Here is a 24,104-nt window from a genome sequence, read left to right as displayed (position 1 = left end):
GCTTCAGGCACCAACTCGAGGCGTCCCTTTGTACGTGATCGACACAACGAGGTGGTGGTGTTTGAATCATTCAAGATATATTTGATTACTTTCATTCATCTGGCTGTCGTCTGATGAAGCTAGTTGTAATTACTGGCGAAACGTCGTACTCAGTTTGTAAATGTTGTGGCTTGGCTCTCCAACACACCGGCGTGCTGTACTAGTGACGAATTGGCCACGTTCTGTTTACGTGACAACCCTTATTAGTTGGCTGTGTCGGGTGGTGGCGGGTTTTAACGACACATTTATATATTTACGCGATCTAACCCAAACACATCTATTATGGATGATATTGGTCGCGAAAGCCTACGTGTTAAACTACTTTCATTCGATCTTTCTCTTTCGTCCATGTAAATAGCACATTGAGCACAGGACACTTATGTACCGTAGCGGTGGTTAGCACGCTGCGTGATAAACTCGGAGACCTAAGTTCGATTTCCGACGACGGATACGTGAGATGCGAAATAAGTTCAGCATAGTACGTCATCGGTAACGCATTCTTTTTTGCGTTAAACGCATTTAGCTTTCAAGTGTTAATGCACAATAACCCAAATTATATTGTTCATAAAGCAGCATACACAAAATAATGGCGGGTGTCATGACAAAGATATTCTAGTTCAAAGGTATTAATTCGCCTATGTTGTGCACGTGTGTGAATTGTGTGTATTTCACACCATATTCAGTAACATATATGTATACATATATACAGTATACACATCTCCATATCAGGGCGCGCTTTCATCTGACAATGGGACCTTATCGTTAATTACGTACGATTGTCTATGCGCACAGCGTGGTAAAGTATAGTCCAGCACAATCCTACTACCGACTACCTGATGAGACGTCTTGTGTGGAAACCGCTCCAGAGTTTTTGTTCGTATTGATTGAGCTCTGCTGAAATTACGCACTCCCAGACCAGGGCCGTATTAGAAATCCTTCATGTGTTTTGTGCGTGTGGGCAGACGGATACGTACAGACACATTTACGCTAGTGCCGTAGTGAAGCGGTTAGCGCTGCGCTACGAACCCGGCGGCTCGAGTTCGATTCCTGCTCACGGCCAACATCGGTGACGATTACCTGAACCGGTCCTGAGCCTCCCCTAAGTTCGACTCAGCCTCAAATGAGTACTTAGTGCGGTGTGTAGCAAACATCGCCACTAGGGAGACAAAGGCGGTCGGGCGTGGTGCTGACCACCCACCTCCCCGTGTGTCGTTCCGGCCTTCATAGGTGCTCACTCACAGCACTTCCCCAACAGTCGCTTAAGGCTATACGGGGGATCTTTGTCTTTGTTTTTATATGTTGCTGATTTTACTTTGCCTACTGCCCGACAACAAACAGCCGTGCGTCGTAGCCGTGGGTTGACAAACAAAAGGGCTGATAAAGATCGCCTTCGTTACAGCGCCCGCTATCCCATCGCCATTGTATGCGCGGGTCTGGCAGATATATGTCTAAGCCGCGTCACGACTCGCCACAATCGCGGGAGAAGTTCATCCCCGGATAGACAACTGGCTGGGGGGTGGTGGTGGGAGGTGAGCAGCCGGAGGAGGAGGAGGAGAGTCGGGTGGAAGAAGGGGGGGGAGGAGGGTGGTTCGGATTATGAAGCGCAGGCGAAATAAAAAATAAACATCAGCCAATAGAAGAAGGGGCGAGGGAGCAACTCTGCTGGTTGTTGGCTTTCTTTGCGAGGACGGAAGGAAACGAGCGCTTTCAACTCCGCCTCTGAGCGGCTGCGCGCGCGCGCGCTACAGAAGCAGCGCACCGCGACTTGCGTGGTGCCCCGCGCGCTCACAACAACCGCTGGCGCGGCACGGCTCCTCGCTCGCTCGCTCGCTCGCCCGACGACAACAACAACAACAACACAGCCAACGGGGTGACGAGCTGGAGGAGGAGGCGGTGGTGGTGGTGAGTGTCAGAGCCAAGTGAGGTGAGGCGAGGAAGGAGAGTGAGGGGGGGACGGGGAAGGATTTGACCCTCCGCCGGCTCCCATCCCGTCACCACCCGGGGCATCGTTCGCCCATCGCCAGTCGGGACGACTCCCCCCCCCCCACACACCCCCTCCCCGGGGTTGAGCACGGCCATGCAGTTCCCGCACGCGTCGCCTCCTCCCGCGCCGCTCCGCGTGCCGCTGTACGCGCCGACCCCGGTGCAGGTGGCCCACCCGACACCCTTCTTCATCGAGGACATCCTGAGACGCGACGGCGTGGGCTGCGCCAGCGGCGCCGACGAGCGCGCCAGGAGGCGTCCTTCCCAGCCGCCTCTGCCGCCGCTCCAGAGCTCGCCACCGGGGGCCCCTCCGGCCGCGGCCGCCACCCTGCACCCGTCTCCCAACTCGTCCTTCACGTCCGTGACGCCCGGCTACAGGAGCGCGCCCGTGACCTACGGCGAGATGACCGCCGTGTCGGGCCACCACGCGCACGCGGCCGCTGCCGCTGCTGCAGCCGCTGTGGCCGCCGGGTACCCCTCGCACGGGCAGCCGCTCGCCTACGCGGCCACCCTGGGCTTCCCGGGACACCTGTACCCCTACCCGCGCACGGCGCTCGAGTTCGGGCATCCTTTGCTGGGTCGGCACGACCACCTCGGTGAGTCTCGCCTAACCCCCCTTCCTCTCTCTCCGCCTCTCTCCCCTCCCGTGAGATCGAAACTACAACTCAACTATTATAGCTTTTTTTTTTAGTTTAAAGCAGATAAAGCCCACTGAGCTATAATATGGATATTTTTCAGAAGCGACCTTGACCACAAATGATAGCTCAACGAAGTGGCTTATCACGTGGAAATGTTTCGCGGCAGCCAAACACTCTCAACGTGTGATGTTGATTCGAATTGTGGAAGGAAAAACCGGAAGACCCGGATAAAAATCCACGCGACCACGGGAAGAACACGCAAACTCCGAATATACAGGCATCGTCAGGGTCGAGGTCGAACCCACGGCCTCCTGTATACCAGGCGAGGTAGTTAACGTCTCACCATCGTGGCGCCCCAAGGAGAGCGCCTACGTACGAAATCGGAATCAGAACCTCCATTTAGACGGGAGGAGGAGGAATCTGATGAGCTATGAAGCTCTTTCGTCACAGACGCCCAGTATTTTTCACAGACGTCGAGTAAACGAAACCGGGAATGCGCGTGTTTAGATGATGCTGCCACAGCGGTGGAAACACACCGGACTTGCAATCCACACAGAACGCGTGCCGCGGCCCGCGACTAACACATTAGATGCACCGAGCGTGTGAGATGGAGGGGTGTCGTTGGTAGTGTACGACAACCAATCACCCTTTGAGCGGAGGATTTGAGCCTGGCGAGAGAGCACCTCGCTTGGGTCACCGCTGCGAGGTGTGGCCAGGCGATGGCAGTGCCGAGTGCTGATCCTCGTGTTGATGCTGCTGCTGTCCCCTTCGTTTGCGTGATGGGTTTTCTCCGTTTGCGTGATGGGTTTTCTCCGTTTGCGTGGAAGGGTTTCTCCGTTTGTGTGATGGGGTTTCTCCGTTTTCGTGATGGGGGTTTCTCCGTTTGCGTGGAGGGGTTTTCTCCGCGATCTTGGGGGGGGTTTCGTCCCACCACGAAGCCCCCAGACAGGAATGGGAATTGGCCAGAATATCGGCAAAGCGGTAGGAACCCGCCCTTGAAAGCGAGACTTAAGCCTCATGTAGATATTCTTAAGTACAGTATAATTTATACATATATACACAGTACTGTATATATATGCAGTATCATTACAACTGGTCCTGGGCCTCCCCTGGATAGTTAAACAGAACTGTGTCTATAAGTAAAATATCGATAAGAATGTATGCATTTATGTAGCATGTATGTATGTATCATGTATGTAGAACTCCCTCCGCAAATGAGTTTTCAATCTCGATATAAAAGTGCATAGCTCCAGTGGCTTCCTAACATCAGAAGGAAGAGCGTTCCAGACGGCCGCAGAAGCCGCAAATGACACCGTGGCCGGTTCCTATTGGGATACGCCCGGCTACAGGGGACACCAGTCACGAATATCTGAATCGGTCCTGGGCCTCCCCTAAATAGACTCTGCTTCAAATGAGCACAAGGTGCGGTGGGTGTATACACATCGCCACTAGGGAGACAAAGGCGGTCGGGCGTGGTGCTGGCCACCCACCCCCTCGCCTTCATATGTGCTACTCGCTATACGTTAACGATGTAAAATCTTTCTTTTCGCGTTCCATGTCGGAACTCTGTCGCCGATGGAGTCGTCGCGCGCTGCGACTCACGGCGGATTTTGCTTCATTCCAATTAGCGCAGCTGGTGACGGATCTCTGATTGGATGAGTTGTCACGTGCAGCTCAGTTGTTGATTGATCACATTCCCGCGATTATAAGTTCATTGAGAAGGGTCATTGTCCGAAGCGTCGCCTATTACTCGATACACTCTCTCCTTTGGCCACGGCGTTATTGACGGATGCGTTTTGGACGGCATCCGTCACGCGCAGCTTATTTTGACTTAGAACGAATTCACTGTGCGCTAAACGCATGCAATCGACCAGATACATAGTATGTGTACTCGCGCGCGCGCGCGTGTGTGTGCGTCTTATTAGCGGGAGGTAGCGGAGAGCGGTGGTGAAGCGGTTAGGGCGTTGCGCTACGAACCCGTCGACCCGCGTTCGACTCCCGCTCACGGCCACTACCACCAGTGACGAATATCTAAATCGGTCCTGGGCCTCCCTGAAATGGACTCTGCTTCAAATGAGCCCAAGGTGCGGTGGGTGTATACACATCGCCACTAGGGAGACAAAGGCGGTCGGGCGTGGTGCTGGCCACCCACCCCCTCGTGCACCGTGCTGGCCTTCATAGGTGCTACTCGCTATACGTTAATGATGTCAAATCTGCCTTTTCGCGTGTAGAGATAATATATCACCTTAAAAACAAACGGCTAATTTTTCATGATCTTTTTTAAATTAGCAAATTATATGACTTTGTTGCGTAAGTTTTGTAAGCGTGGTGGGACCGGATTGTCAACAGATGCAGTGATTTTTAAGACGGTACTTATTTTAATTAGGCAATTAATTAGGCAATTCAAATATCCGATGTTTTTATTTCATTAGTAGAGCCCATGCCGGTTCACCTTGGCATTGGCTTTAAAGTCTCAATTCGCTATTACCTGGGTATCATTACATTTGCAGTCTAATTGGAAGATATTTATCCAATATTGTAAACACGGCCTTAATACATTTTTTAAAAACCCTATAAACATTAATCCCGTCGGTTGTATCCCATCGGTGAAACTGTTAATTCTGAACATATTCTGCATTACATCTTATTGAGCTGCATGACAGCATATTCGCTGTGATGGTAGAGTGGTGGCGCAGTGGTTACTGCACTGCGCTATGGACCCGGTAGATTTGGGATTTTCCGGTCACGGCGAGTGGATGTCTCCAATCACCAAACACTCGACGGTGACCAGCAGAGTGAAGTATGGTCCACAACAACCCCCCCCCCCCCCCGCGTGGATCGACGGCACGGCTTGTGGATCGGCCTTCATTCAACATCCAAGCAATGGATTGAAAAAGAGATTTTCATCTTCTGAAAATATTACGGTGTCATGTGTTTACAGTTAAGTAATATACATTGGTTTATCGTCCGTATCACACTTTGTAACGTGGTGAGACTGACTGGGTTTTAAAGTACGGACGGCAATGCAAGGTGGTCGCATCTCTCTTAAATCATTATAATTATTATAATCGTTCGTAGTGGGATATATTGAGAGCACATATTCACGACCCGACGTGAGAGCCTTCCAATAGTAGCAAAGACAAAGATCCCCCGTATAGCCTTAACAGACTGTTAGGGCAAGTGCTGTTAGCGAGTGTCTACGACGGTGGGAACAGTACACAAGGGGATGAGTGGCCAACAACACGCCCGGCCGCCTTTGTCTGCCCAGTAGCGATGTTTTTACACATTGCACCAGGTACTCATTTGAGACTGAGTCGACCTAGGGGGGGCCCAGAACCGGTTCAGATAATCGTCACTGATGTTGGCCGTGAGCGAGAGTCGAACTCTGGTGGTTGGGTTGGTAGCGTAGCGTAGCGCTACCTGCTACACTACCTCTGCAATAGTGGCGGCACGGTAGGTGCATATACATCTATATCTAAGACTGGTTTTATTGGTGTCAATAAGCCCGGCTGTCGATGGTGCAAAACATTGAAGTGACTGTGAAAACAGGAATCATATGTTGAATTCAGACAGCGGTTAACCGCCGCGATTGCCCTGTACCTAAATGGCGTGGACGATAAGTTCACGTGAATGCGGAACTCGGCGTGCGCTGGATAGCGGGTATCCAACTCATCTCGGGTGTTTCCACTTCTTGAGTTGAGGCAGCGTATCAAACAATGGGTCAGACGCGCATTCGTGTGCGTTCAGCCAGAAATGAAGGGAAATCTGAGCAAAAGTGACAATCTTTCCACGAATGCACACTGGGGTTACGAAGTTCAAATTGCGTGTTGCTGTTTCTTGGTATTGCGACTCTTTGGTGAGCGCACTGTGCTACGAACCCCGCGCCATAGGCTAGAATCCCCGGCCACAGCTCACAAAAAATGGGTTAATGATTCCTGCAACTGGCCCCGAATGGGAACCGTCTATCTGTCGCGTCACTGACCTGCGCGGTGAAGTATGGCCAAACATCCCCCATGACCGATATTCAAAAGTGAATTGAAAAAAACGGGCTTTTTCAACGCGCATTCATTTCAAGACTACAACTGTGGCAATGTAATTTAAATGACGTGTTCGTATACAGTCCACATCATGCACTTACATTTGCCTATTCTATATATGTGATATGGTTATATATTTTTACATTTCAACACGAGATGCCTCGCATGATTACCACAACTGGAAAACTTAACATTCTAGCGAAACAGGTACTGGCCAAACCAACTCAGTTATGCCAGCCTCTTTTAAAATATATTGCTGCGACCCAGTGAGTCTTGTACTGCTCAATACAGGACCTGGTTTAGAGAGGTCTGCGTGTATCAGAATCTGAATATATATTTATCCAGGAGGAATCCTATGAGCTATAACGCTCGTTTTCACGGCTGTCCAATTTAGGGTATTTGGCTGCTATAAATGTCCACGTGATAAGCCACTTCGTTGAGCTATCATTTGTGGCCTTGTCGTTTCTGAAAAAAAGCTACGATATATAACTCAGTGGGCATTACCTGGTAAAATAGCTTTTAGTTGAGTTCGCACGGTTGTGATAGAAGGTAGAAGCGGCAGCGGCAGCTTTAAAATACCTTCATCCAGCCGTGGATTGATAATGAGTGACAGTAAAATCATCCAATATGCATTCGTTCTTCACACCACCCATTCATATTGATAAGTGAGCTGTAGGGTTTTATTGTGTGCAATTCGCGCTAGCGGCGGTTGTAAAGTTTATATAAATGCATGGCTTTAGGACGGGTACAACACGGGTACGTTGCGTGAAATGTGATTTATTCTTCGGGGATGATTCAAATTGCACGCAGATAAGAATGCCACTGTGGCCGTGTTACATTCAGGCGGCACGAATGAAAAACGATACCTCAACTCGCGGCCCTTAATCAAACACGTGGTGGGAAATGTATCTCATCAATACACCCTTAAAGATACTAATACATCGCTTCAGCGTTTACATGCAAGACGCTTCTCAATAAACAGTGGGTCATAGACACAGCAGCTATATGTAATAAACATCGCTACACATAGGCAATGTAATAATGTGAGTTATATCTATATATGTTTTTTTAAACCCACTCCAGTCATAATGATTGTAACATTACCAATCACAACACTATCCCCACAATCTGTTGCGGGTGGGTGGATGCAGTGGGGGTGTCATACGACCCAACACAATCATTATCGGTACAATCTGGGAGCGAGGGGGGTTGGTGGGTGGGTGGGTGGGTGTCGCAGGACTGGCTGGCATGTCACAACAGACCACGACGATGATGTGTATCCAGCGATAGGGCCGGCATTGCACGGCGCAAGACAACCATCCAATCCAGCAACTAACGGTCTCGCCGGGGCTCGGCTCACCGCTGCTTTCGCAACAACATCAGCAGCAGAAACCACCAACCATCACCACCATCAGCCCAGTCCACAACCTCCCAGCCGTCTCTCTCTCTCTCTCTCCACCCCCACCTTCTTCCTCACCCCACCCCCCCTCGCCAACTCTACCACCACCACCACTCCAGGCACACACACACAACACAATCAGAATACAGGAAGCCTTGAGCTCTCGATAGGAGTAAATCTGCTGGTAATGCTGCTCAAATGTTTTCCGGCACAAGGGCCGCGGGGCCGCGTGCGTGCGCGCGCCTGATTAGAGGCGGCGGTTTCCGCAATTCAGCCCAATGAAGGGAAACAATCGACGCCGGATAACCGAGTGAATTCTCTTTTGCGATGTTGATGGTGGTGGTGATGATGATGATGGCCGTGATGATGATGATGGTGGTGATGATGGTGGGGGGAGCGGTCGTGTAGCGGTTAGCGCGCTGCGCTACGAACCCGGCGAACCGAGTTCGATTCCCGCACACGGCCACCAACACCCAGTGACGATTATCTGAACCGATCCTGGGCATCCCCTAGGTCGACTCAGCCTCAAATGAGTACCTGGTGCGGTGTGTAAATTCATCGTCACTGGGGAGACAAAGGCGGCCGGCCGTGGTGTTGGCCTCGTGTGCCATGATGGTCTGTCATAAGTGCTCGCTAACAGCACTTGCCCCAACAGTCTGTTACAGGTTATACGGGTGGTCTTTGTCTTACCTCCTTTGTTTGTTGGTTGATGATCTCCGTTGGCAGTTGTGCAGGGTCACAAATAATAGCATCAGACTCGACACATTTGTCAATAACTCTGAACCAAAGATGGTACGTACTTAGAAGAAGACGTTTCGGGAAATGTACCATTATATGATACGCTGCCGTTGAGGCAAATAGCCCTCCATTGCAAGTGAAGTAAGACCATTTGCTCTATGCTTGTATCTGCCATGCAGAAGGGTCATGGCCCGAAACGTCGCGTACTGTATATGTTGGTTCTCCTCAGGGGCAAGTGTTATTGTAGACGCATGTGTCGAGATGTAGTTCGATGTGCGCGCTGCGCAGAGCAAGTTAAATCACCTCTGCCTCCAAAAAAGCACTGATAATAATCGATTAATCGGCGGAGTGCTATGCATTATTTACATATTTGTAATCAAGTACAGGCGTTCATTGGGTTGCGAATAAATTTGTCTTAATACAATCAAGTTGTAAGGAGGGTGCAAAGCCAACAGCAGGCCTCAAACTATTAGGCGAACGCGTTAATCTTATGAACACAATTTACATCTACAGTTAACAAATTAAAACGATAACATGTTATTTATATTTAACGCATTATATTTAAGCAAGGTGAAATGTGCATTAAACAGTCGACAAATTGTAATGCAAAGGGATATTGAAATGTGTTTTAAACTATACAGTACTACATTCACGCCTAGTACAGACGACTGGATGCCTATGATAAGCGAATTTCCAAAAGAGACCTCGACACCATGGCGCGCCTCTTACTTGGTCATAAATACATCTCATTGTGAGTATCGCTACCATATAGGAGCCCCGTTTGTAAGGCGATGAGGTCCCAAGTGTATACTTGTGTTTTTTGTGTAGTCGCTGAAAGGCTTCGATGTGCTTTCTCTCCGCTTTAGCGTCACACTCCTCCCAACAAAACAACTATACTCGAGAAACGGAGCCGTCCACAGTGCAATCATCACAGTTGAATTAAAGGATCAGAGGGAGTGTCCCTCCCCCTAAATACATTTAACCCTCATTAACTCCTAAGCCTCAATATTTTGCTGACAAAGGCGAGTAGGCCGAAACGCACATTTTTTTTTCGCTTCAGTGACCGAATACAAATTATTTCTGTTGTGTAAAATCAACGATTTCACCGATGCTATTGATCGTGTTTCATCATGCCGTGTATCGGTCACTGTGGCTACTCGGTCATACTTCACCACGCTGGTCAGTGCGGGTTTATATACTGGGGGGGGGGGGGGGGTAAGGCGTGGGAGATGGTGGAGGAGGAAACCGGTCTCGCTTTGCAACTCAAGTCACTGATGTTTACCGTGTGACCGATAATCACTGGCTACCGTGATCGATAATCACTGGTTACCGTGATCGATAATCACTGGTTACCGTGATCGATAATCGAACTCAGCTGCGTTCGTAGCGCAGTGCGCGAACCTTTGCGCCCCCACCACTCCATTCGCCCCCCCTCCCCTCCCCAAATATTCTTCTCAAATATTGTTGTGGGTAGCGCGTTGGGTATTGCACGTTGCTATGGTTGGGGACAGCTTTTACTCAGAAGACAACCAACCACTCTGATAAGTCAATCATTAGCGTCGCATACATTGAGAAGAGCGGAAACGCACAGCATTAAGGGGGGGCGATACAATATATACGCCGTCTCTCTACGCATCAAACAACAAATGCCAAGCATTGCGTCTCACACATCGCAAATCTGCAGCATCATTTCCGGCAGCATTGATTCAAGGCGATCAAAAGACAACTCTGGACCGGTTTCGACACCAGAGTATCTCATCAGCAGCAGCAGAGTCGGCGTCAATGTCCCTCCCATCTCGTTCGTTAGTTTCGCACTTCGCAGAGCCAAATCCTTTGATAACTTGCTGAATGTAATTCGTGATACAATTGTTAACGTCCCTCGATCCAGCGCTGCATAGTTTGCCCGGATTGAATCTGTTATGAATATATCTATTCACGTACTGCAATGGGAGCGGTTGAATAGATAAATACTCATAATATAGGTTTTTGGGTCAGATCGCGTTATTTATAAATGTGTTGTAACCCTCCACCACCCGACAAAGCCAAATAGTAAAAAGGTGTCACGTTTTTCAAAGGACAAAATAATTCACTTCTTTAGCCCACTGGTGTGCTGAAGAGAGAATCAACAGCATTTTAAATTTGTGTAGTACGACGTTTCGCTGATCGTTACAATCAGCTTCATCGGGCAAGAATGGTGAAGCTCTCCTGTTGCTTCAAGGCGAGAGATAAATATTGTCATTAAATTTCGACCTTTTGCTGTGGGCGACTGCTTGCATTGTGAACGACCAAAAGCTATACGAAAGTAAACTACATATTTATTTTTATTTTACCAGATACGGCCCACTGAGCTATGTACAAGCATTGCAGGGCGATGCAACGAAACGGTCCGTTCGCGATTCGACTAATCATCGCGATTACATCCAACGATCGATTGTTATTCACCGTTGCGGCGAATGATGCGGCCACGAGTGGCTGATAAGGATCACTTGGAAAACTCACAACTTTTGACAGTACATGCGACATCGTGAACCTAAGAACCGATATTGATCGACTCGTCGTGACAGCCGTCACAAATCCTGGACATCTGTGGACAAATAGCTTTAGAAACTCAGCGGATTCCTCCAGTGGGGGTGATGGTGGAGGGGTGATGATGATGGGGGGAGAGAAGTCTGTGAAGCTCTGCTTGGGGGGTATATTGATCCACGGATCATCACCACCGCGATTGCGTGCGGCGAATTTATCCGTGACCCTGGCGAATGCTGGAAACTCGCCCTCGTCTCGCTTTGCTGCGCCCACCTACGACACGTGGCCGCTTCCCCTTCTCCAGCCACCCACTCACCAGCCGGTTTGTAATAAATAACGAGCATAGTCGCATCGGCGTGCGTGCGTGTTTGTTTATTTGTGGAGGGAGGCTCGTCTGGCGGAACATGCGTCACCCCATCCCATTGCCGTGTATGCGAGCGGGAGCTATTTGTTCAAGTTTCATTTATTAGGTATAGCCCTGTGAGCCATGCGGCTATTAAGTCGGGTGCAACCGCAACAAACAACATATGAACACAGAACATCCCAAAGCGATTCGCAGCAGGAAACTCGTGGGCCGTGTCGTGAGTAAGTCGTAGATCAGCTAAGTCGGTCACGACAGCAGGCAACAGCAGCAGCAGCAGCGGTAATCCGCGGCGTTTGCAGAAACTGTGGTGGAACCCGATACGATTATGACCCGGACAAAACATGACAAAGGAGGAGGTGGTGGTGGAGGACTGCGATATATCTCAAAGAAAACAGTCGTGCGCTAAGAGGATAAAAGCAGAGGAGGAAGCACCTGCAGGAAAAGCGGAAGCCGCGCGCCTGCAATTGCACGGGGGTGGGGTGGGTACAGAAACGGAGTTGTCGCTCGCCAGAGCTGTCGTGTTCTGTGCTGCTTTTGCAATTCTCGAAACGTACAGTGACCACCAAAGGTGCTGATGATGCAGAGAGCGTGTGTCACCACCCTCACCACCCTCCCCCCAGCTGAAGGTCGCAGTTTTAGATTGAGAGCGTGGTGTTCATTTTTTTGAGCTTCATTCGTCGTATGTGAACGCATGCGCGTTGAACTTTTTTCGCACCGTACGGTAGCCAACCGTTGCTAATCGGAGGCACGAGGAAGGACAACTGTACACACAAAACATATTTGTTGCGCTTTGAAGAAGGGCCATTACCTGAAACGTCGCCTATTATATATTTTACTTTTAAGGCCACAGTGTTTTTGGTGATCGTGTTGAGTTGCTTTCATTTGTGTTATGTGTTTATGTATCCTGCATGTACCGTATCGTATGGTGCTCAGTTTGGAATATTGCATGCTGCATTCCATAGATAGTTTGCCGATGTGTATATTGTTGTTATTATAATTCACGTTGAAATAATGCACGGGTCTCTGATGAAACCACAGCTATGTGTTTTCGTATCGCGATTGTTAACAGCAACATAATGTACTTGTAGGTGTAAAAGTTACACATTTTTATTTGGTCGTGAAATGGTCTACTTAAAAATAATAATGCATGAAGCGCGTTATGTATATGAACTTATTTCGCACCGTACGTAGCCAACCGTGCTAAGCGGGGGAAGGACAACACACTAAACACAAAAAGCAGTTCTGAAGAAATAACTTTTCAATTGAGAAAAGTCCACAGCTCCAGTGGCGTCCTGACATCGGAAGGAAAGAGCGTTGATTGCCCTGCAACGAGAGTAACACCAACAACAACAACTCTAATGGTCGATTTCGATTTAAAACTTTCGTGACTGCAGGGATTCATCTTCTTGGTTCTTTCGGTAAAGTCACGTAGAAGGGAAGTAATAAAATAATACAAATAAAACAGACGCTGTCTTCCCGAACAGATCTGTTCTTCACGTGAGGACGGCTGCTTGCGTTGTGGCCGAAAAGTCGTGAGAATTATTTTATTAATTTTTATTATTTCATTATTTCCCTTCTACGTGACTTTACCGAAAGAACCAATAAGTTTTAATGGTCGATGTTAATCCACTAACAGTGCAAGTTACAGGGTAACATACCCACCTTTCACCGTATGATTCGTGGGGGGTTGGCGGATGGGGGTGGAGGGAGGGCCTTGTTGTTTGGACCATACTTCACCACGCTGGTCAGTGCCGGTTGGTGAAAGAACGTGTTGGGGTCCCAGGCCCGATTTGAGATCTCACTTCTGACCGCGGGTGCTCTATGATCCCTGGCTAGGAAAGCGACGAGCAACTTGTGATACCGGGTTCATAGCATGGCGCACTGAATAACAACCACTGATGATGACACCCGCTCCACCCACGAGGACTACCACGGGCAGAGATACAAACAGATTATATAAGTCCCGCATCCCGTTTGCAAATCCACAGGGCCGGGTCAAAGCCTCCCACGCGTTATCGGCATAGCTTTTGACCACTCTTGCCCACAATTCACAGCAAACGCACCCGCCTCTACTACATACCAAAGACAAAGATTACCCCCGTTGTAGCCTTAAACGACTGCTAGGGCAAGTGCTGTTAGCGAGCACCTATGAAGGCCGGCACGGCAAACGAGGTGGTTGGGTGGTCAACACTAAGCTATGTTTTTACACACTCGTTCGAGGCTGAGTCGACCTAGGGGAGGCCCAGGACCGGTTCAAATAATCATCACTGATGTTGGCCGTGAGCGGGAATCGAATTCGAGCCGCGGGGTTCGTAGCGCAGCACGCTAACCGCTACACCACCGCTCCCCCTACGTGCCATATACATTATACACGCTATACTACACGTAGGTATATACAGCGTGCTTCAAAGAAATGTGAACACTTCTGAGAATTTGCAACAATACCACAAGAAATGTGCCTCCGGGCTCTGGAGACCATCTGGAGAAGATTCCAGGCACGTGTTGACAATGATGACGAACAATTGGAGACTCTGACTGTTTGAACTGTTATCCGTTCTTTTACGTTCAAAACGATGGTCCCATACAAGTTGAACACGTAGGTTTTCGCGACCAATATCATCCATAATAGAGTTTTTTTTTTGTTAGATCGCGTAAATATCTAAATGTTAACATTATTTTGAAGCATACTGTACCCCACCGTCTCGCATTCGCGTGCGTTGCTGCGCCTATCATACTCTTTGGTTCCTTGCAGTCACGAAAACTCCAAATCTAGAATTGCTGCGGCTCTTGAAATAGTGCTGAGTTGTTTCCCGAATTGGAACTAAATTGGCTCTTCTCGTTATTTTGGTTAACCGACCCCTCGTATATAAACTACACACGTGTGGTGCTGCATATATTTGCGGTGTTCATATATCGGTGTGTTCACTTCCGTGGATGCAGTATAATAAGCACTCTGATCGACAATTAATTACGTTTAATCATTCATAAACTGTGGTATGCGTGAACAACTTTATTAAGACTCACCGTGTCATCGTATACAGTTAGCGAGTACCTACCAAGGCCAACTCAGAGGTAGTGTGAGCACACACCCGATCGCCATTGTGTGTTAACCATTACAAAGGCCCCCCGTGTAGCCTTCACAGACATTTAGGGCAAGTGTTGTTAGCGAGCACCTATGGAGGCCGGCACAGCACACGAGGGGGTGGGTGCATTACAAAGATCCCCCGTATAGCCTTAACAGACTGTTGGGGCAAGTGCTGTTACAGAGCACCTATGAAGGCCGGCACAGCACACGAGGGGGTGTGTGCATTACAAAGACAAAGTTCCCCCGTTATAGCCTTAACAGACTGTTGGGGCAAGTGCTGTTAGAGAGCACCTATGAAGGCCGGCACAGCATGCGAGGGGGTGGGTGACCAACACCACGCCCGGCCGCCTTTGTCTCTCCAGTGGCGATGCTTACACACCGCACCAGCTACTCATTTTTAGGCTAAGTCGACCTAGGGGAGGCCCAGGACCAGGTTCAAATAATCGTCGCTGGGTGTTGGCCGTGATCGGGAATGGAACCCGCGTCGCCGGGTTCGCAGCGCAGCGTAGCGCTGACCGCTGCACGACCGCTACAGAGTCTTCTGTAACTCCCGCGTGGCGCTGCAGGCAAACCGCTGCTGTGGGCTCCCTTCCTGCCGCGGCCCGCACACAAGCGCAAGGGCGGCCAGGTGCGCTTCAGCAGCGAGCAGACCGTGGAGCTGGAGCGCAAGTTCGAGCGGCAGAAGTACCTCTCCCCCGGCGAACGCAAGGGCCTGGCCAAGCTGCTGCAGCTCAGCGAGCGACAGGTGAGGGGCGGGGAAGGGGAGAGGTGGAGGGAGGGGAGAAGCGGCGGTGGCTGTTGGAATCCGCGGGTTTTGCCGATGTTGTCGCTACGTTCGGAACAGGACGCAGCGTGCGTGGCGTTTAGACGAATCGATTCTCGCGTTGGAAGATCGCGGACGTCCCAACGTTTAAACGCCTCGTGCGAGACCCCCCCAAACGTCGCACGCCACCCCCCCCCTCTCCCTCCCGGCGTTGACATTGCTCCTCGAAGACACAGCCGTCACCATCGACCGCAACGGGACGTCAACATGCACCCCCAAACTATGGAGCCATGTTGTGAAATCCATAGAGACACGTGGATATACTTGGAGAACCGTAGAGAGAGAGAGAGAACCAATGGGGATGCATTAAAGACAAGCCACACAGTGCGATTGTGGCCATGAAACCCAAACTTACGGTAAACTCGCTGTAGTCTGCGCTCCTACGACAGAGCAAGAGCAGCCAAACTGCTCCAACTCTCGCCTGAAGCCCTCTCGTCGTCGCTAGCGGGCATCAACATTGCCATTCAGCTCCTCGACCATGTTGCTGCCATCGTACGCAAGGACAGAGTGGAATGTGTACGCATATAATTTATATATGTCCCACTTAAGGGCACGCAGCGTTATCGTTGGCGAATGTGTTTCATTTGTTATTGTTGTTGTTGTTTGTGTTACGTGTGCGGAGCGGTAGTGTAGCGTTTAGCGCGCTGTGCTATGAAGCCAGCGACACGAGTTCGATTCCCGCTCGTGGCAAACACGAGTGACAATTACCTGAGCCAGCCCCGGGTCTCTCGTAGGTCAAATGAGTACCTAGTGCAATGTGCAAACATCGCCACTGGGGAGACTAATGGGACCGGGCGTGGTGCTGGCCACCTACCCCCTCGTGTACCGTGCCCGTCTTCATAGTTGCTCGCTAACGACACTTGTCCCAACATTCTGTTCAGGCTACACGGGGGTCTTTGTCTTTTGTGCACCACTGCCAACGCAGCAGCAGCAGCATCAATTGCCAAATCATGTGTTTGATGTGGACGTGGATCTGACTGGGTTAGGGGGAAGCCTGCTGCTGCTGCTGCACTGGAGCTTGTCGTGGGTTATCACTTTTTTTCGCAGTTTTTATGATTTGCTGCCGAGGGTTTCGGCGCGTGGCCCACCCTTGTTATTTTCTCACGGGAAACAAGAAGTTAACAATTCCTCTTTGAGCGAGTGTCGGTTCTTGCTTGAGTTTGTCAACAAGCCGACTTCTCGCATTAGGGTGATCGGTACCTGTGCGTGCCAATGCCCACCGCATGTGCGGCGGCGCCTTGTGACAATCCACTGCTGCGTGAGGGTCTCCCCATGCCGTGCGGGTCGTTACGAGCTCACTACACCACGCTGGTCAGCACGCGGGTTGGGGAAGGCCGGAGGAGGGCGTAGACGTGAGAGCACAGGAGTGCGGTGAAGTGTGCGGTAAACTACTCGCGGTGCTGGATATTGATGCACTGCACTCTGGTGACTGCCACGTCGCCTTTCGCAACCTGTCATGCGCAGTGGATCGCCCTTCCCAGCACTTCAGAGGCTCCAACCCGCTTAGCTACTGAGATCTTGACGAGGTCACTGGTGCATTCTGGGTGATTTGGTCATATTGAATGCACGCACAGTCCAGTTACAAAGGATTACGAGGGATTGCATTTGAAGTTGTTGCACTCAAGCTTCGGACTTCTTTCACTCGTAATCCACTGCCGTGGATCGCAGACTTGTGCATCTGTCATAGTTGGAGAGAGAACTCTGCAGTGGGCGAGCGGTGACACAGCAGTTTGCGCGCTTGCGCTGCGAATCCAGCGACCGGAGTTACTGTCCCGGCCACGGCAAAAAAAAAATGGCGGTCGACATCTTAACCGGTTCCGACCCCCTTCTCCGTCCGTCACCAGCACGCACTGACCAGCGTGGTGAAGTATGGTCAAAATAACCCCATGAACGAAAGGCGTGGGGGCGTCTTCATTCAGCGGTGGATCAATCAAAGGCAGCAACTCAAAACCTCCATTTTAAGTTGATACGATGTTGTTTACATGGTGGGGGGGGGGGGGGGGGGTGTTTACCAATCATCAGGCAAGTGCAGTGCGTAAAAAAATACTTTTGAATTCGAAAAATATTGGTAAACATTGAAAAAGGCGTATCGTGCAAGAGCATGCAAATATCGAGTTGTATGTACAGTTAAAGACGAAAGGTCTTCCGTATAGCCTTAACAGACTTTTGGGTCAAGTGCTGTTCGCGAGCACCTATGAAGGCAGGAATGGTGGCACACGAGGTTTTAGGTGACCAGAACCACGCCCAGTCACCTTTATCTTCCTAATGGCGATGATTAGACACCACACCAGGTACTTATTTGAGGCTGAGTCGACCTAGGGGATGCCCAGGACCGGTTCTGATATCCTTCACTGGTGTTGGCCATGAGCTGGAATCGAACTCATTTTCGCCGGGTTCGTAGCACGGCACCGCTTTGTATACGGTGCACGCATACCTACAGTGCACACGTGCACAAGTGTCCGCTCACGGAATGCGTGTGCGCGTGTGTGCGCATGTGTGTGTGTGCGCGTGTGTGTGTGCGTGTGTGTGTGCGCGTGTGTGCGTGTGTGTGCGTGTGTGTGTGCGCGAACGAATGCAGGTGAAGACCTGGTTTCAAAACAGGAGGGCGAAGTGGCGGCGACTCAAGCAGGTGAGAGTCTCGGCGACTCGGCTCTTTACGAGCAGCCTCCTCCTCCTCCTACGTTTGCTCCGCTCTCTTCTTTTTTTTACTGGAACGCATTTAGGCGGCAGTAAAACAAACGGATTGTGGGCGGGCGAATGAAATGAATAATAAAATAGTACACATGACACATTTTACAAGTCGGCGTCGATGCTTCTTAAAATGGCTTATATGGACCGTATAACGTCGTACGTGTGTACGCACGGGCCTCACGCCGTGTTAGGTCACGCGGGGTTTGGCCATACTTCCCCCATGCTGGTCAGTGTGGGTTGATGAAGAGGGGGTGGGAGTCAGATAGCACTCCAGGTCCTCTTGATATTAGCTGTGGCTAGGATTTGTGATCATTAACACCACGTGCTCCCTCTAACCACACGTGTTCAAAATAATTGCGTGCTCAATCTTAACTGTCTATACTCTGGTCGTGCTCACACTAAACACGTCCTTTTTTATAAACAAGTGTTCTCTTTCGACAAGTGCTCCCTTTAACCACGTGCTCAATCAAGCCATGTGCTGCTCACTCTAACCACGTGCTCTGAACCCTGACCACGTGCTCAATAAAGCCACGTGCTCTCTCTGAACACATGCTCCCTCCACGTGCTCAATCAAGCCATGTGCTGCTCACTCTAACCACGTGCTCACTAACCACGTGCTCTGAACCCTAACCACGTGCTCAATAAAGCCACGTGCTCTCTCTGAACACATGCTCACTCCACGTGCTCAAACAAGCCATGTGCTCACGTAATCGCAATGAACACGCCCTCAATCTCATCTTCACCAGGAACTTCCGTCAGACGGCAAAGTGGAGTCTGGAGAATCCGGAGCCAGAGCCGATCCCTGCGGGCCCCCCTCGGACTGCAGTCGCTCCGACAGCCCCCCCACCGTCTCCTCTGACGATAGCGACGAAGATGTGGACGTGGATGAACCCAACTAAGGAGTGCCTCTACTCACCGCCCTTCCCATCACACCCCCCTCCACAACCAAATTGTAATTTGGCTCCCACCACCATCACCACCACCAGCAACCACCCTGCACCCCTGAGCTAAACCATGGACTCACGTCGGAAGGTATAATTCATGGTATTGTATTGTTGGAGCCACTGTGTTGTACCACTGGCCCGGCAGCGTACCAATGACGGCATCTCGTGCACATACGAAACCTCGTACGTTTACTGGAACGAAGAGGTACAACCAAGAGGTGACACGCAGCACGTGCTGGGAATTTCTAGGAACACGTCAATTGGAAAGTGGCAGAAACAAATATTGTGCAGAGCTACGGAGATCGGGGCTTCTCAAGACTCGACTCCTCACGACCCAAATGCCCACGCCTCATTATTGCTGAACATCAACGCCATGTGAGGTATAAATAACAACAAACTCAACTCGTTCGTCAATAACTCCGTGGTCTAACAAGGAAGCGTGTATAATGGGTGACGTTTCGGGCAATGGCCCTTCTTCATGTGCTATACATATATATTTCCTTTTAAGGCCACGCTGGCATGGACAAATGTGTTGAGTTTTATTTGTATTATTATTTGCGCTTGTGCACCACTGCCGACGCAGTATCCGCCGTGTACAGCAAATAGTTATTTTTTTAATAACGATTGAGCATTATTGAGTATGCGCGATGTTTGCTGCTGTAACTCACCTAACGTGCTCGTGGGAGAGTCCCTGCGCGTGTAAAGTGCGGACAGTGTTAAAGGAACCTCTCCTTTTTGCTTTTGTGCCTGCATCTCTTTCGCACAAAGTCGTCGGGTGGAGAGGATGAACCCGGTTCGATTGTTGGCAATCACGTGTTGCTCCTCTCGAGCGCTTTTGTCGTGCTGTTTCATTCAATATTCCATAGCATTAAGCACCAACTTTATATGTACGGAGTTGATTTAATTGTTGTTTATTATTATAATTATTATTATTTGTCGTTGGCCTGTACATTGCGTTGTACATTTACACGGTCGATGCACGCAGCATTTTCGTCTCGTCTCACACATTCTGATCACTTTCAGGTTCCGCCGAGTGTCGAGCATTGCCCATTCAAGCCTTTTACATTCAATGTACAATGTGCAGCCCTTTCGTTAATCCACTGCTAGATGAGAGCCTCTGTGGGCCCTGAGGGCTGTTGACCCACATATGGGCCTCCCTGAGGTCAACTCGGCCTTAGACGAGTACCGTGTGTAAACTCGTGCGGTGTGTAAACATGAGCACTGGGGAGACAAAGGCGGAAGAGCATGGTGTAGGCGACCAGCCCATTCGTGCTGCGTGCCAGCACTTGCCCCAACAGTCCGTCCAGGCTGTACAGGGGATCATTATCCGTGACAACCTATCACCACGTTTGTACGTGCAGGTTGGAGAAGGTGGGTGGGCATAGACACAGGATATAGTGCAGTACAACAATGTGCCGCTCCACAATGTCGCGTCGCCTATAGCACCTGCTTGTGCATATGCGGTCACCCATCAAAGCAATATTCAGGCTTAAACCCTGCTTAGCTTCCGAGATCAGGTACATTCCGTGTGACTTGTTCCAAAACTTCTCTACTATTTCACATAGAGGGTAGGCCAATGGTCAGGACACATAGGGAGGTTTAATTTATTTCAACACAGGCATCCAAACATTTTACTTGCGTATTATTTAAGTTAATATTTAATCGTTTAACATTATTCATATCGATTTTTCTTCTCCGTACTGTTGGGTCAACTGAAATTCGTTGTTTACAAAAACTCGACCAAGAACCCGGAGTGAATTGAGACAAAACATAATTGATGAATGTTGAAAGATTACACGCCTGTCATCTTTAGGGCGGGGGGGGAAGACCTACGTTCACTTCAAACGAGAATTGTATTCATCGTGCATTAATGTTAATGGAATTCTTTAGAACCCCGTGTAATTTGTTGAAATAATTATAATAACAACCCTACACGTGTCCTGACTTTTGGACCACCCTGGAGAACACTTCACAGAGACAAATAAAAACGTGTACAGGGACTCCTCTACTTATGAACGAGTTAGGTTCCAGAGGTCTGTTCGAAAATCGAATTGTTCGTTAGTCCAATTTTACCCCTGTCGATTCCAAACATGTTGTACGCCATGTACACTCAACACGGGGAATGGCTTTTCGTTGTATAATCTCCTGTAGATGTAGATGCCCCTGGCTCTTCACGTTCTGCAGATGTAGATGCCACCACCGCCATCTATTGCGTGGTGGTTGAACTTACGACTCTCGGACCGAACAGGCAACTGGACATACGGACAGATTTGTTCGTATCTCTGAAAGTTCGTAAGTCGAATGTTTGTAAGTAGAAGAGTCCCTGTAATGTCTAGGCGACTGTGGGATGTCTCCAACGTTTTGACACAATTCTCGAATGTTCAGGCGATGTGTAATTTTCAGGTAGTGTTGATGGATGTTCAGGTAGCCTGTATGGGCTGTTATTGAACAGCTTGAATGTTTATGGGTTTTTGTGTATGAACTGTGTGATAAATTGACCAGACGGAGAATTGTCGTGCAACATTTTCTCCAATCGAAGACACCGGTGGTATAAAACTATGAGCTATGAATGGGTTTCCGTTTTGTCATAAAATCAGTTTTTTTGGTTTTAAATGTGTACAGTTGATGTGTTGTGTATATGTACATTCGTAATTAAACTAACACAGTACAGTACGATGTTTTTGTACTGTAAAGATGATGAGATATAATTCACCCTATGGTGCGGAATCATCTGGTTTGGGGCGTGGGTATAGCAAATGGCTGTGAGTTTCAACGCGTGACGAATATGAGCCGACACTGAAGACCTTTGAGGTTTTATTTCCAAACAAACGTGGATATTTTAGGACAGTTAAAACCACGTGCGTTATTGACATCATCGAGCACTCTACACGCACCCGTCCGCTATCACCGCAACTCCAAAACGTGTAGATGTTCTGACCTTTGTTCACGCGTGCAAGCTACGTAGGTATACTTGGCAGATGTGTAGTGCCCGTTTGCAGGCCAGGTGCTGGCTGAGTTAAGCCTTTGTGTCGTACAGGGACAGCTGCTGCTGCTGCTGGAGGTGCCCCTTTCAAATGTGTCGAGATGTGAGATGTCAAGCGCTCCTGATGCACTGCGACGTGTCGGAGGATGGCTATATCAAAACCAAATCAGTATCATTTTACATATATTTACATACACACATGCACACGTGTAAGCATTTACACATAATTTATATGAGAGATACCCCAAAACTAATACCTCTTATTTGTTATATAATTTTTTATTGAATTTATCCCAAGTTGTATATAATGATTCATGGAATTGTCAAGCATTTGTCAGATGGCGTGAGGCCTCCTGCAATTCGACAATAGGTTTGAGGACACCGTGCGCTTAATATATTTTTTTCCGGAACTTTAGTACCAGTGAGCCTGAACACACGAGGGACAACTAGCACGGATTGGATCGACTGCTTATATGCCCCATCGACCGTGAACAGCCCAGATGTGGCACCCACACTTTGTCACAATCCCCGTGTTCCTTGAAAGACTAAAGATGAATTGGGACAGTTTTTTTTGTGATGACGCTGCTGTATCTACAGGACGCTGTTCACAAATGGCTACACGGTGCTGATGATCTGGTATCAATTCCACGTACGAATTAAGGGCTTGTGACGAGGATAGATGATTTGGCGATGCTGAGTTGGCAGCTGCACCAATTAAGACACAAATGCAACACACTGTGTTATTGCGTAATGTGTTGAGTTTTATTTCCAGATAAGGAATAGATAGATGAGAGTGTTTGGCCAAATATTCATGACATTCTCGCGAACGAAAATGGAAAACTTTGTATCATGCATGATGTTGAACTTCTTTCGCGCCGTACGTAGCCAACCGTACTAATCAGAGAGCGTAATACATGGGGATGGGTCAAGTGAATAGCAGGTATTCATTTTCAGGACATCTGTTGTGTACGCTCACACACAGATAGATATGCACCCAGTGTTAGATCCATAATGTGTGCCTTATCATCTGGCAGCCACCAGTATAATTCGTAATTACACAAGATTGTGTCGTCATGTACTGTACATACGTAGTGGTTAAATTAAATGCTGTGATGAATGTATGGTGGTGTACAAAACGTGCTTTTTTATTATTTACGAAATAAACTTGTTTTTTTTTGCCCACATATATTTTTTTGGATAATTTTAATTTCGCATAAGTTAACACGCGCAACAAACACGCAAATATACAATACAAGGTCATATATATATATTTATATTTGAGTTTTTTTTAGTGCGGGTTAGATCGTGGAGGTATAATGTCAACCAATCCCATTGCCATATTTGCACATTACGTAACAACTTTATTTCATTTGCCCTGTCGGCTCGTGGAGTGGTAGCCATTTGAAAGATTACTTTTAACCTCCACGACATATCCCAAAAAGAAACTTAAGCACGAATCAAACAAGGGTTCATTTTACCACTAAATTAATACCTTTGTCCATTTTCCTGCATGCCTTAATAGGCCAATATGCCTTAACGTTTATATCATCACGATCCATGGGGCAGATAGCCTGCTACGTATATATACATACGGAAATATATCTCTATAAAATAACACGTGTGTTAATCAACGTACTAATGTCGTCTATACACGTGTGCATAATCTGGAGATGCGGTGGTGTAGCGGATAGCAAAGCTGCATCACGGCAACGCGAGTTCGTTTCTTGCCCACGGCTAACATCAGTGGCGAGTGGAATCCAAACCTATCGGTCCTGCGGCGTCTCCCACACACGAAGCAAACCCGCACTGACCAGCGTGGTGAAATATGGGTGAACAACTGCTCCATCCCCACTATTT

The 24,104-nt window shown here is 48.9% G+C and overlaps 1 protein-coding gene across 1 annotated transcript; it reads left to right on the top strand.

Annotated features, from left to right (window-relative positions):
• The first annotated feature begins 1,667 nt into the window (after nucleotides 1-1,667).
• HHEX (hematopoietically expressed homeobox) lies at nucleotides 1,668-23,421 on the top strand. The gene is made up of 4 exons (XM_061556500.1): nucleotides 1,668-2,618; nucleotides 15,373-15,551; nucleotides 18,208-18,258; nucleotides 19,067-23,421. Exons 1-4 carry the CDS (start codon nucleotides 2,117-2,119, stop codon nucleotides 19,217-19,219), a joined length of 885 nt encoding a protein of 294 aa, XP_061412484.1. The 5' UTR covers nucleotides 1,668-2,116; the 3' UTR covers nucleotides 19,220-23,421.
• The last annotated feature ends 683 nt before the right edge of the window (nucleotides 23,422-24,104 follow it).

This window comes from Lethenteron reissneri, chromosome 22, assembly GCF_015708825.2.
Source record: "Lethenteron reissneri isolate LAM-NWPU_2019-01 chromosome 22, ASM1570882v1, whole genome shotgun sequence".
In the NCBI taxonomy this organism is placed as follows: Eukaryota; Metazoa; Chordata; class Hyperoartia; order Petromyzontiformes; family Petromyzontidae; genus Lethenteron; species Lethenteron reissneri.
This window is presented reverse-complemented; position numbering and strand designations above follow the sequence as displayed.

Coding starts and splice junctions, on each gene's coding strand:
- HHEX (XM_061556500.1), top strand. CDS start 2,117: ATGCAGTTCCCGCACGCGTCGCCTCCTCCCGCGCCGCTCCGCGTGCCG. Junction 2,619..15,372: donor GGGTCGGCACGACCACCTCG/GTGAGTCTCGCC, acceptor GTGGCGCTGCAG/GCAAACCGCTGCTGTGGGCT. Junction 18,259..19,066: donor AGTGGCGGCGACTCAAGCAG/GTGAGAGTCTCG, acceptor CATCTTCACCAG/GAACTTCCGTCAGACGGCAA.